The sequence below is a fragment of the Cnephaeus nilssonii genome, assembly GCF_951640355.1.
Source record: "Cnephaeus nilssonii genome assembly, chromosome: 6".
In the NCBI taxonomy this organism is placed as follows: Eukaryota; Metazoa; Chordata; class Mammalia; order Chiroptera; family Vespertilionidae; genus Cnephaeus; species Cnephaeus nilssonii.
The window spans coordinates 73,227,231-73,242,070 of NC_137077.1; the positions used below are offsets into that span (position 1 = coordinate 73,227,231).

Here is a 14,840-nt window from a genome sequence, read left to right on the forward strand (position 1 = left end):
CTGCCTGCCAGCCTGATCACCCTCTAACCACTCCAATGCCAGCCTGATTGATGTCTAACTGCTCCCCTGCCAGCCTGTTTGCCCCCAACTTCCCTCCTCTGCCAGCCTGGTCACCCCTAACTGCCCTCCCCTGCAGGCTTTATCGCCTCCAACTGCCCTCCCTTGCAGGCCTGGTGCCTCCAACTGCCCTCCCCTGCTGGCCATCTTGTGGTGGCCATCTTGTGTCCACATGTGGACAGGATCTTTGACCACATAGGGGCATCCATATTGTGTGTTGGAGTGATGGTCCATCAGCATATTACTCTTTTATTAGATAGGATAGAGGCCTGGTGCATGGGTGGGGGCCAGCTGGTTTGCCCTGAAGGGTGTCCCGGATCAGGGAGGGGTTCCCTTGGGGAGTGGGCAGCCTGAGCTAGGGGCCTGTGGTGGTTTGCAGGCCAGCCACGCCCCCTGGCAACCCATGCGGAGGCTCTGGTATCTGGAATTTATTTACCTTCTACAATTGAAACTTTGTAGCCTGGAGTGGAGCCAAGCCTCCTGCTCGCTCCGTGGCCGGCAGCCGTTTCTTTTGGGGTTTGTGTATATCTTCCATAATTGAAACTTTGTAGCCTGGAGCAGAGGCCTGGGCCGGCCAGGGTGTGCGGAAAGCGGGGCCAACCCTAGCCTCTTGCTCTTTCCAGCTCCGTGGCTGCCGCCATTTCTGTTTGGATTTGTTTACCTTCTATAATTAAAACTTTGTAGCCTTGAGTGGAGGCTAAGGCCTGCAACGGCAGGCAGAAAGCTTGGCTTCCTTTGTTACCGGGGAAACCCAAACCTCCCTCCTGCTCTCTGTGGCTGTAGCCATCTTGGTTGGGTTTATTTGCATGCTCGCTCTGATTGGCTGGTGGGCGTGGCTGGTGGTGTGGCTTGTGCATGTAGCGGAATGATGGTTAATATGCATATTACTCTTTTATTAGGTAGGATACACATACATAGACTTGCATATATTTTGCAGGTCTGCACATAGAGAGGAAGTAGGAATAGTGACACCTTTTTTTTAAAATTTAAATTCTTTAATGTTTAGGAATAGTGACGTCTTAATAACACAAGATATACATGTTACCCACAGCCTAGATCTTGGTTTCAAAATATCATTTTCCAGTAAATTGGGTTTATTTGCATATTCGCTCTGATTGGCTGGTGGGCGTGGCTTGTGCATGTAGCGGGATGGTTAATTTGCATATTACTCTTTTATTAGGTTGGATACACATACATAGACTTGCATATATTTTGCAGGTCTGCCCATAGAGAGGAACTAGAAATAGTGACACCTTTTTTTTTTAATTTAAATTCTTTAATGTTTAGGAATAGTGACATCTTAATAACACAAGATATACATGTTACCCACAGCCTAGATCTTGGTTTCAAAATATCATTTTCCAGTAAAAGGAATCAAGCCTCTTTAGAGAAATGGTTGCTTCCAAGGCTAGAGGTAGAAAGTTAAAGATGAGCCTGTAACATCTTATCCTATCTAATAAAAGAGTAATATGCAAATTGACCGTCACTCCAACACACAAGATGGCTGCCCCCATGTGGTCAAAGATGGCTGCCCCCATGTAGACACAAGATGGCCACCACAAGATGGCCAGCAGGGGAGGGCAGTTGGGAGGGACCAGGCCTGCATGGGAGGGCAGTTGGGGGCAACTGGGCCTGCAGGGAAGGGCAATTGTGGGGGACCAGGCCTGCAGGGGAGAGCATTTGGGGGGGGACCAGGCCTGCAGGGGGTGAGCAGTTAGGGGAGACCAGGCCTTCAGGGGAGGGCAGTTAGGGGCAATCAGCCTGGCAGGGGAGCAGTTAGGCATCAATCAGGCTGGCAGGCAGAAGTGGTTAGGGGCAATCAGGAAGACAGGCAAGCGAGCAGTTGGGAGCCAGTAGTCCTGGATTATAAGAGGGATGTCAGACTGCCAGTAAGATCAGGCCTAAACGGGCAGTCGGACATCCCTCGATGGGTCCCAGATTGGAGAGGGTGCAGGCTGAGCTGAATTTCGTGCACCGGGCCTCTAGTTATACCAGAAAACAAAGAAGTATTCTAAGAATGATGGAGATGTGGCAAAGAATACAAAAGCTTAAACCTTTGCACTCTCTTGCTTTTTTCATCGAGCTGCTACCGATGCTAACCGTGTCGAGTCACACTCGACATCCGAATGCAAAAGGTTAAAGGGGCTCCACTGGCCAAATGTCAGATAATTTGAATAACAAAGTAAATAATGAGTTTGGTGGTAGACAAAATAATGATCCTCACAGATGTCCACATCCTAATCCTAAAACCTTCTAGCATATTAATTTATATAGCAAAGGGAAATTAAGCTTGTAATCAACAACTCTAAACGGGGAGATTATCCTGGATTATTTGAGGGCCCAATGTAATCACAAGGGTCATTAAAAGTGAAAGAGAGACAGAAGAAAGGCAGAAGGAGATATGACTAAGAATAAATGTGAGAATGACACCACGTAAGGACTCAACCCACCATTGCTGGCCTTGAAGAAGGAAGGGGACAACTGGAAACTAAGAGCTGGAAAGGAAACCGATTCTCACCTAGAGCCTCCAAAAAGGAATTCAGCCCTGACTTTAGTCTATGATTTCAGTCGTCGATTTTAGCCCAATGAGATCCATGTAGGTCTTCCAACTTAAAGAACTGTAAGATGATAAATGTGTTGCCAAATTTGTGGCAATTTGTTACAGCACCAATAAAAACAAATACAGATGGTAACAGGGTATAACCCATCAGATAAACTAGGGAATAGTGACTCGATAAAGAGATATATGTATCTAAAGATATAAAAGGCTAATATGCAAAGTGTCCCCTTGGGAGTTCATCTGAGAGACTGGGAGTTCGATCACTTGCTATGATGTGCGCTGACCACCAGGGGGCAGCGCGGAACGAAGGAAGGCCCCGATCGGCCCTGATCGCTGGCCAGGCCTAGGGACCCTACCCATGCATGAATTTTGGCACCGGGTCTCTAGTAAGTAAATAGATATATGATAAATGGATAGAGGTAGAAAGTTTGATGGGGATTAAGATATCTACATGGTTCAAAGAACTTATCCACAACTGCAGCCTGGCACGGTTGGGAGGGACTGAACCATCACGCCCTCGCACAAAAAATATTTTTTTCTTTCAATTTTATTTTGTACTAGAGGCCCAATGCATGAAATTTGTGCACGGGTGTGGTCCCTAAGCCTGACTGGTGATCAAAACGCGAGTATCTGGCGTGGAAGGGCTGGTTCCAGCTGACTTCTGGGCCCTGGGAAGCACCTGGGCCCCCGGGGCCCCACACGCCAACCCCCGTCTGAGTCACGGTGCCCGAGTCACCACGTAGAGATGCGGTGAGCACAGCCGGAAGCCGCGGGCTGGGGCACAGCGTGGGCCTCTGGGCTGCCCAGTAGCGCTGCACGGAAGCCAGGCGGGAACTGCGCTCTCTCCCGGCCAGCCTCACAGATCGGCTCCTGTGTGAACCTATGGGGAGCCTGACCGGCCCCTGCAGTCCTGGCGGCTGCGGCCTGGCTCACCCGGAAGAGGCCGCATGAGTGCAGGGCAGGCTCCTCGCGGGTGCCCGGCACCTGAGTTTGGGGGCATCCCCAGTGTGCGAGCCCTGGCATCCCGGGGGAGGGTAGCAGGGGGAGTGAGAGGGAGCTCTGTAAACACCCCACATTCTCACCGCAACTCCATCCCCGTCACCCCACCCCCAGGTAGCTGGCAAGAGGTCACAGCTCCCCACCTGGGCGCTGAGGAAGGTTGGTCGCCACCACCCAACCCCAGTTCCCCTCCCAGCCCAGGGCCCGGCCCCAACTGGGCAATCAGGGCCTGCCACCGCTGGCTGCCGTCTGCGGGGTGATCGGTCAGAGCCGGGCCCCCCGCCCAGCTCCCTCAGCGCCTGGGAGCCGAGCGGCAGCCCCGGTCCCTGCCGCCGCCACTGGTTGCCGTCTGTGGAGCAATTGGCGGGACAATTGGGCCCCTGCTCGCACCCACCTTGGCCTAGCTCCACCCACTCACCTGCTACACCATCCCACCAAGGTCCCACTCTCGTCGGGGCCCACTGAGGCAGCAGCGCTCCACCGCCACCCGCTGCCAACATCGCATCGCTGATGCCCACCATATTTCATGACACCCCCTGGTGGTCAGCGCACGTCATAGCGAGTGGTCAAACTCCCGGTCGAACAATTTGCATGTTAGGCTTTTATTATATAGGACTGGTTTCAGGTGTATAGCTGAGTGATTAAACATATACTTTTTTTTTGTTTTATTAATCCTCACCCAATGATATTTTTCCATTGATTTTTAGAGAGAATGGAAGGAAGGGGAGGAGAGACAAAAAAGGAAACATCAATTTGAAAGAAGAGACACATCAATTGGCTGCCTTCCACAAGCAGGATTAGGGATAGAGCCTGCAACCAAGGTACGTGCCCTTGACAGGAATCAAACCTGGGACCCTTCAGTCCAAGGGCTGATGCTCTACCTACTGAGCCAAACCAACTAGGGCAACAACCATATACTTTATATACTGTTCCCTCTGACATTTCCAGTACCCCAATTAGTATTATACATAGTTATCACAATATTATTGACCATATTCCCTCTGCTTTTCTTACAGCCCCGTGACAATTTTGTAACTACCAATTTTTACTTCTTTTTTAAAAAAATACATTTTTATTGATTTTAGAGAGAGAAAGGGAGAGGGAGAGAAAGAGAAACACCAATGTAAAAGGGAAACATCAATAGGTTATCTCCCGCATGCACCCCGACTGGGGATTGAATGCGAAACCTGAGTTATGTGCCCTGACCAGAATTTAACAGTGATCTTTCGGTGCATGAGACAATGCTCAACCAACTCAGCCACACCAGCCAGGGTGCCAATTTTCACTTCTTAATCCCTTCACCTATTTTATCCAGCCCCCTAATTCCCTTCCTCTCTGGCAATCACCAGTTTGCTCTCTGTGTCTGAGTCTCTTTCAATTTTGTTTGATCATTTATTTTGTTCTTTAGAGTCCATAAGTAAGTGAAATCATATGATATTTGTCTTTCTCTGACTACTTATTTCACTTAGCATAATGGACCTAGAGGTCTACCCATACTATCGCAAATGGTAAGATCTCATTCATTTTTATGGTCAAGTAGTATTCCTTTGTGTAAATTACCACAGCTTTTTTATCCACTCATCTATTGATGGGCACTTGGGTTGCTTCCATATCTTGACTATTGTAAATAACACTGCAATGAACACAGGAGTGCATATATTCTTTCAAACTAGCGTTTTTGGGTTTCTTCAGATAAACCTCCAGAAGTGGAATAGCTAGGTCATAAGGCAGATCAATTTTTAATTTCACAAAATATTTATCTTTTTTTCTCTTGTTAATCCTGACCTGAGATTATTTTCTCCATCGATTTTTTTTTTCCATAGAATGGAAGGGAGAAAGGGAAGGAAGGAGAGAGACAGAGAGAAAACATCTATGTGAGAAAGGTACTTCTATTGGTTGCCACCCTTGCACCCTGACCAGGGGGCAGGGAAATTTGCAACCCAGGCATGTGCCCTTGACAGGGATTTTGAAGGAGACCATTCGGTGCCTGGGCCAACATTTTAACCACTGAGCAACACCAGCCAGGGCAGAAAATTTTTTAAATTATTTTTTTATTACCACTAGTTCATATTATCCGAAAATATGTCAAGTAGAAACTTAAAATATTCTACCTTTTCCCAATGCCACATTCATATTTCTATTTTATTCTTCATATTTGAAGTTTTGTTTCACTGAATGGCTGACTCACAGATAATGCTAAAAAAAAGTCTCTCTGGCTATTAAAAAAGCCTTAACTCAAGCAATGATACCAAAATTATCTCTGTTTTGATGTTTGAAGTTGAAGTTGCAAGCAAATATCTACCTATATGAGTAGTAAAATATGTGAGTTTAGGTAGTAACTCAGAGAGCAGTCAGCTATGGAGACAGAGGAGTTCCCCTTCCCACTCCAACTTCAATGTGGCAATTTGGGACCCTTGGAAAAGAACCCCACTTTCATCCTAGGCACAAAGCCTGGCAAAACAGACACTTGGAACCAAGGTAAAGATGAGTCCCATCCTAACTGCTAATGACACAAACAAAAATGAAAGAAAGAGTGGGCCTGGCAAGAAATTAGAAAAGGTACAGGAAAAAAGATAAACTGTATGAGGCAGAAAGCTCCTCAGAGAACCCAGATCAGCCGAGACTGTTCCGTATCTGCATATATACTGTATTTGGGAATAAGCCATGTGTTCTAACACAAGCCACCCCAGCTTTCACTGGGTAAGGGCTTCATTCCACAGAAAGAAATCAACCCTCTTTCTAAAAGCTGCTGCCTGATGTTATCTGAGTATGCCAGAATAAGTAGCATGGCCAAGAACTGAAACCAGGTCTTAAAATGCTATATATTCTCATCCTAGCCGGTGTGGCTCAGCATTGGTTGAGCATTGTCCTGTGCTCCAAATGGTTGCCAGTTCAATTTCCAGTCAGGGCACATACCCAGGTTTCAGGTTCAGTCCCTGGTCAGGGTGCATACAGGGGGCAATCAACTGATGTCGCTCACCCTTCCTCTCTCCTCCCTCCCTAAAAGAATAAAAACATATTTTTTTAAAATGCTATATTGCTTCTATCCAAATAAATTAAGCCTATATCTTCACCTGGACTATGCCCATATTTTTTTAATTTTCAGATTAGGATTCTCATTCTCATGTTTAATTTATTTGTTCATCATTGCTCCATTCTAAAAGTGAAAAGAAAAAAAAAAAGTACTTTGAGAAAAAGAAAAAGAAACAAACAAGGGAAATTAAGCACTGCTTATGTATTTTGCATCCAGGCACCAGGACTCACAGAAAAATACATTTTTTTTCATTGAATTTATTGGGGTGACATTGCGTAATAAAATTATATAGGTTTTAAGTGTACAATTCTATGATACATCATCTATATATTGTATTATGTGTTCACCACCCAAAGTCAAGTTTCTTTCTGTCACCATTTATCCTCCCTTTACCCTCTTCTACTTCCCCACCACTCCTTTCCCTCTGGCAATTACCATACTGTTGTCTGTGTGTATGAATTTTGCTTTATTTTTTTTTGCTTAACCCTTCACCTTTTCACCCATCCTCAAACCCCTTCCCCCTGATAGCTGTCAGTCTGATCTCTGTGTCTATGAGTTTGTTTCTATTTTGTTTGTTAGTTTATTTTGTTCATTATATTCCACATATAAATGAAATCATATGGTACTTGTCTTTCTAAGTACTTACTTCACTTAGCATAATACTCTACAGGTGGAATAAGCCCAGATTCAATTTCAACTTTGTTAAACAAAGGATACAAAGATAGTTTCGATTATGAATAGTCACACAGATGCTGAAACACTGCTTGTTAGCTTACACCATGTTATCTGTAATAGGTTCTACTTGTCCTAGTAGCAACAATTTGGGTACAGGTGAATAGATAAACCTGTATCACACTTCGGTTTTTCATGTCAATATATCTCCTCAAAGAGAAGAGGAGAACGAAGTCCTTCATACGCATACCAAACCACCTCAAAATACTTTGCTTCTCTCTGCCAAATGCACTTTTATCATTATCTTGCAAATTAACAGACAAGTTGTATTTCATTTTTAACCAATAAAATGGGGGCATTATTGGAAGCTTTTTTGAAAGTGGTATCTTAATAAAATTCATTTTAAAAAAGTCAAAACTGGAACTCTGAAAAGACTACACTAATTTAAGATTTCAAAATGTGATCAAATTAATTTAAGATTACATTATATCAAGATCATTTCCAAGTTAGAGTTTATATTAAAGGATTCTGCAAAGTGATTTTCTTAATACTTAGTCATCCCAATACCATCAACTTCCAATTATCTGTGCCATAAGAATTTAAAAAAAAAACAGCTAATGTAAAACTGAGTTAAATTTTATTTTTAAAAGTATTTTATAATTACACAGAAATATAGACGTTTCTAACAATTCACAATTTTATCTTTTATTATGTTTAAACATTTAACTCTGTAGAAACTTGCTGTTGAACTCTTTTATTTGCTATGCAATTCTAAAACAAATATCAAACTAGAACAGAACTGTACACTCACTTAAACTTACTAAGAGGTAATTATTAGTCTTGGTTGTTTTTACCAAGAGGTGATTATTATTCTTGGTTGCTTTTACAATTGATACTGTTTGTATCTGATACTTTTTATACTGTGATACTGTTTATTAGTCAGTCAGCAAATACTCATTAATCAGGAAATAAAGACCAAACACTGCTTAAATCAGAAGTATCTGGATATAAGGAGGATCAGTTTTTAAATCCGTTGAAAATATTTCAATGGAGTTGATGCAACCAAAATGAAACTAGAAAAATTATTAATAGTAACTTACAAATTATCATTAAAATAGCTAGTGATGCCTGGCTGGAGTGGCTCAGTTGGTTGAGCGTAATCCTATGCACCAAAAGGTTGCCAGTTCAATTCCTGGTCAGGGTGTGTACAGGAAGCAATCGATTGATATCTCTCTCTCTCTCTCTCTCTCTCTCTCTCTCTCTCTCTCTCTCTCTCTCTCTCTCTCTCTCTCTCTCTCGGCATGTCTTCCAGTGAGGATTAAAAAAAAAAAGAGCTAGTGACATCCTAGTATTTTTAAATACTCACTTGTAGCAGATAGGAACTGCCTGGATCTAATAAGCTGACAGCTTCATTCTGCATAGTGTTCTGTTGTGTAACTGTATCTTCTCGTTTTCGCTCTTTCTGCCCCGCTTCATCATCTTCATATTCATCTAAGCACTGAAAGAAAGAATGGTTTCCATTTTATCACTGAATATTAATAGAATGTTTTAAAAGTATGTGAAAATACATTTGATAGTATAAGGAAATATTTGTGCATTCAGAAACTAATTTACACAATAAAGATGTTTCTTTCAGCAATATACTGATACACATTTCATTCCTGTATATTAAATTATCTGCTTAATAGCCAAACTTCCATATTCACATCACTGCCAACATCTAATCTCAAGATTTGCTTAAAGGTAGGGTTCACTCATTCTGTATCATCCATTCAACAAGTAAACAAACTGTATCTACTTTAAACAAGGCACTTTTTGGAGGGAAACAAAAAAGATACACCACAGACAAGGTCTTATATTCTACAGGGAAAATGACACATCTATATAAAATTTAATGATAAAGGCCACTTTCTAGCTTATTAGTTAGTACCTGTGAGTACATATGGAAGAGTTTTTTCACCTCTACAAAGACTCTGTAGAAGAGCTTATAATTTAAAGGATGGACAATATCTGGAACTGTAGATATAGAGAAAAGAGAATTTCAGATGGTGGGAAGAGCACATGGAAAAACTTACAGGAAAGGGTGTTGCTAAAAAGCTGAATCAACATCAGCAGTATCTATCTCCAGACTTTTTACATGAAAAAACAATAACCCATAATCAGAAACAAAACTCTATCCATTACACCCATTGTAACTGAACACATTCCTAACCAATACACTGCCCTAAAGGATTCTATGAAAGACAAAAAATAAACAAACAATATCCCTGCAGGCACTCTGCAACACTAAGACACTGACCATCATACAGAATGGCAGGAAAGACAACAGAACAACAAATTCTCTAAAGAGAGAGAGAGAAAAAGACGGAGGCCACTGTACAAGTCAAGAAGGATCACTGGAGTGTCTGGAATAGGAGGAACCTTGTACATAAGCAGCACATTCAGACACAAGGTTCACAATGGGGGATATGGAAGCTGGAAGGAATCTTAAATTAGAATGATGGGGGGAGAAAGTCAGGAAAAGAATGGAAGGGGTGAGGATAATGTTCAGGGTCCTCTCCTGTAATGAAACTGTGTGTACTGGTGTCATCTGGTCCTAGTCATATAACCTGTAGAAACTGGGGCTTGGATAACCAGTACAAGAAAAATGATGATACTGTCGCTCCTGCAATTGCTATGAGTAATAAGCTGTCCTTGTCTCTGACCCAGGAGACTCCTGTCTTCTGCCAGGATCCATAAAACTATTGTAGGCTAACATGTTAGCCTGCAAGCAGGATAAGATCTCAGGTCCTTCACAGTTCACAAGGTGAAAATTAGAAAGGCATATGCTCTGATCACATAAAAATAATATATACATATACTATAAATAGCCTGAGAACTCTGTAGTTTTCACTTCATAACATGGAAAGATGTTATAGTACTACAATTCCCTGGCATATAAGTAAAAAATGATCAAACTGATTTTGAGAAAATAACCTGTATATAGCAATTAACTGTACAGATTAAGAGAGACAAGGACAAAAAAATGAAGAGACTAGTCAAACAACATAATAGATAATTTGATCCTATAAAAAATATTTCCTATGTGGAAAACAAAACCCAATAAAGGATCATGTTAAATGGCAAAATATAAACAAAATTTAAAAGCAAAATTAGATTTAAGACATTAATGTCCACCATCAACATAGTTAATAACATCACTCTGGAAGGACTGTCTGATAAAACTAGGTAAGAAAATAAGAGATTTCAGCACTACAAAGAAGGCAAAACTCCATCACTTCAAATGATACGATTTTATCAAGAATATAACCTAAAATATTTTAGAATTATTAGAGCTACTTAAGATGGCTTTTCAATAAGTAAGCAAAAATAAATAACTTCCCAAAGTAACATCAATAACCAATGAGATTATATAATTTAAAAAATAACCTTAATAAACTAAAACTTTATTAAAACAAACTATAAAATGACTGAGAAATATAAATTAAAATCCATTCTTAAATTGAGAAAAACTTAATATTGTAGGTGTCAATAATCTTAAATCAACTTATAAAATAAAAAAATGTCAATCAAAATCTTAAGAGAATATATTTGGAAAGTAGGGTGGACTGTCTGGATGCACAAATACATAAGACATTGCAGAAAAATTACTTTTTAAAAAGGGTTTATGACAGACTACTCATTCTGATACGAGCCTTAATGAGCAATCATCAGGGACCTGAGGCTGTGCCCCCCAGCCCCAGCGCCAGGCTGGGGGACCTCAGGCCTTGTCCCCTGCCCCAGCACTAGGCCGTGGGACCTGAGGCTGTGCCCCCCACCCGGCAGGGCTTGACGCGGGACCTCAGGGCGCACCTCCCACCTAGTGGGGCTTGATGGGGGACCTCAGACTGTGCCCCCTGCCCCGGTGTGCCCCCTGCCCTGGCCCAGGCCAGGGGACCTTAGGCTGCGCACCCCACCCCGGCACCGGGCTGGGGGACCTGAGGCTGCGCCCCCCACCTGGCAGGGCTTCATGGGGGACCTCAGGTCGCGCCCCCTGCCCAGCAGGGCTTGACGGGGGTGGGGCCGGCTGGATCTGGATCTAGCCCAATGCGGGTGGGGCCAGCTGGGTCTGGGTCTCGCGCAATTTCGAGGCACACATGGGTGGGTGAGCAGGGACTTGACTCTGGTTCCTGTGGCGCGACCTAGACTCTGACAGGAGGAAGATTTTCATATACATTTTACTAATTTTCTTTCATCTCTGACACTTCTATCATAGAGAAAGGACAAATAGCAATATTAAAATATTTCCTCTAATTAATTCCCATTTAATGTGCACGAATTTCATGTCCCGGGTCACCAGTATATATATAAAAGGCTAATATGTAAAGTGTCCCCTCAGGAGTTCAACTGGGAGACCGAGAGTTCGACCGCTCGCTACGACGTGCACTGATCACCAGAGGGTGGCGTGGAACAAAGGAAGGCCCAGCCGGCAGCCGGCAGCTGGCAGCCAGGGAAGGGAGGCCCTGGCCAGCAGCCGGAAGGCCCCGATCGGCCCTGATTGCCAGCCAAGCCTAGGAACCCTACCCGTGCTCGATTTTCGTGCACTGGGCCTCTAGTAGACAGATGAAAAGTAAAAGTCGAGGCAGGGAGCCATGAACTCCCTGAGCACTGGGATGTTATCTCTGTTTTCATTTCTGAGACCCAACCCTTCAACACTAACCTTCCCTCCTTCTCACAACCTCAATAAATGTAGACTCCCTTACCAGTAGCACATTAAAAGGAAAAAAACACCTCTTCAGTAAATGTTTGATAAATAAATGAATGAGTTACCAAGATGAGAAAAATCAGAGAGATGGACTGTGGCACCCCAAGTTAAAATTCTCAATATTCTTTTCCATGAAAACACCGTTGTCCACTGAACTGGGAACCTATTCATTACACATACTATCTTTATGGAGTGTGTGCATGTTACACCCCAGGCAGCTTTTAGAATAGGGATTATTTGATGAATCACAACTTCTCTCTGAAGATCTTCTAGCAACTTGTACAGTTCTTTTAACAAGCACCCTGAAATTATTTAAGCTATCTTATGTAACTGGAATAAATATACCTAGATGAACAATTTGATAGAAATGGTGAGAAATAAGAAAAGAATGAAAACCAAAAAGAACTGAGTTAATAAACGAAGGTGAGCAAAGACATTTTCTATTTCTGTTTCTTGCAAAGATTAATAATTCTCTAAGCACATAGCTGACTGGTATCCTTAAGGGAGAGAGAGAGTTGTTTTTAAATAAGTACTAGTAAAGGAGAACCAGAAAGAAGCCTAAATATTTTTAAAGTTTTTGTGAAGTATAAGCTTTTTATATCTAAGAGGGAAAAAATGAAAACAAGATATTGATTTTATATAATACTTGTATCAATAATGTGGGACTGAATTCCCTATCTCTCTTCCTAGCTCTTATTTCTAAATAAATGTAAACATGTAAAAGTCATTCTCTCCTTTTATATTAGAAAGTTGCATGAGAACAGGGTTGACAAGTATAAATTGAAATAAAGTCAGCTTCTTTTATTTTTTTTTTCATGAAATCAGCTTTTATTTTTATTTTTTTAATTTAAATTTCTTTATTGATTAAGGTGTCACATATTTGTCCTCATCCCCCCATTCCCATCCCACACCCCTCCCCACGTATGTCCCAACCCCCTGTTGGACTTAACCATTGGTTAGGCTCATATGCATGCACACAAGTCCTTCGGTTGATCTCTCCTCCCTCCCCCCACCCTCCCCTATCCTCCCTCTGAGGCCCGATAGTCCGATCGATGCCTCCTTGTTTCTGGTTCTGTTCTTGTTCATCAGTCTATGTTGTTCATCATTTCCCCTAGATGAGCGAGATCATGTGTCACTAGAGATATACTTATAAGAACTGAATGTGAGACGAGCAATAATAGTTATGCTGACAGGTAAATGAATCAGTCTGTAGTGAGTTTCTTTCTGGACCAACAGTTCTTTTGAGACCCAATATCAATGTCCACCAGTTCCTTATGTGTACATGTCGGCACTGACCCCTCAGCTCTGGATGGTGGACAAATGGTGGTAATGCAGGTCCGACTCCCTCTGGTTTGGTCTCGGCCGGACCCAGGGGCACGGCTTCACCCGGACGCAGGGGCACGTGGTCTCACCTGGACCCAGGGGGCGCGTGGCCTCACCTGGACCCAGGTGCGCACGGCCTCACCCGGACCCGGGACCCAGCCTCACCCGGATCCAGGGGCACACGGCCTCACCCGGACCCGGGATCCAGCTTCTCCCGGACCCAGGGGCGCGTGGCCTCACCCGGACCCAGGGGCGCGTGGCCTCTCTCAGACCCAGGGGCGCGTGGCCTCACCAGGACCCAGGTGCGCGCGGCCTCACCCGGACCCGGGACCCAGCCTCACCCGGATCCAGGGGCACACGGCCTCACCCGGACCCGGGATCCAGCTTCTCCCGGACCCAGGGGCGCGTGGCCTCACCCGGACCCAGGGGCGCGTGGCCTCTCTCAGACCCAGGGGCGCGTGGCCTCACCAGGACCCAGGTGCGCGCGGCCTCACCCGGACCCGGGACCCAGCCTCACCCGGATCCAGGGGCACACGGCCTCACCCGGACCCGGGATCCAGCTTCACCTGGACCCAGGTGCGCGCGGCCTCACCCGGACCCAGGACCCAGCCTCACCCGGATCCAGGGGCACATGGCCTCGCCCAGACCCAGGATTCAGTTTCACCCGGACCCAGGGGCGCGTGGCCTCACCCGGACCCAGGGGCACGTGGCCTCTCCCAGACCCAGGGGCGCGTGGCCTCACCCGGACCCAGACGAAATCAGCTTTTAAATGGAGATGATAATAAGCATCTCTGAATTTCACCAAGCTCTGCTTTTCCCAAAATTACATTTTAGAGCGCTAATATTTTAACAAATAAAACCCCTGAAAAAAAAGTATGATCTTCATTGTAAACAACTAATGTTGTTTAAAAAAAAAAAGAGAAGCTATGCCCTAACTGGTTTGGCTCAGTGGATAGAGCGTCGGCCTGCGGACTCAAGGGTCCCAGGTTCGATTCTGGTCAAGGGCATGTACCTTGGTTGCGGGCACATCCCCAGGAGGGGGTGTGCAGTAGGCAGCTGATTGATGTTTCTCTCTCATCAATGTTTCAAACTCTCTATCCTTCTCCCTTCCTCTCTGTAAGAAAATCAATAAAATGTATTTTTTTTAAAAAAAGAGAGAAGCTATAACATGTTCTAAACAATTTATTCAGAGCATTCCTATAGATCTGACAAAGTAACTAAATAAAAAGGAAATTAGGATATCTTTAAAGTCCTGTTAGGACTCAAAATACTAATTCATAGGAATAGGATAAAAAAATTAGAAATATATCCAAATACATAGACAAGTTGAGTTACAATAAAAGTAGAAACTCACATTAGTGGGAAAAGATGGACTTTTTATATGTGGTTTGGGGATAACTGGATAGCTGTATTAAAAAATGACATTGGATTTATTCCACACACCACATACC

At 43.7% G+C, this 14,840-nt stretch overlaps 1 protein-coding gene across 2 annotated transcripts in view; it reads right to left on the minus strand.

The window, feature by feature from the left end:
- PAWR (pro-apoptotic WT1 regulator) overlaps window positions 1-14,840 on the minus strand; it is a 125,232-nt gene that overhangs the window by 38,032 nt on the left and 72,360 nt on the right. For both annotated transcript variants that reach the window (XM_079774074.1, XM_079774075.1), the window contains one exon: window positions 8,689-8,820. In XM_079774074.1, coding sequence (XP_079630200.1) covers window positions 8,689-8,820 — 132 coding nt within the window. The remainder of the gene's footprint in view (window positions 1-8,688; window positions 8,821-14,840) is intronic.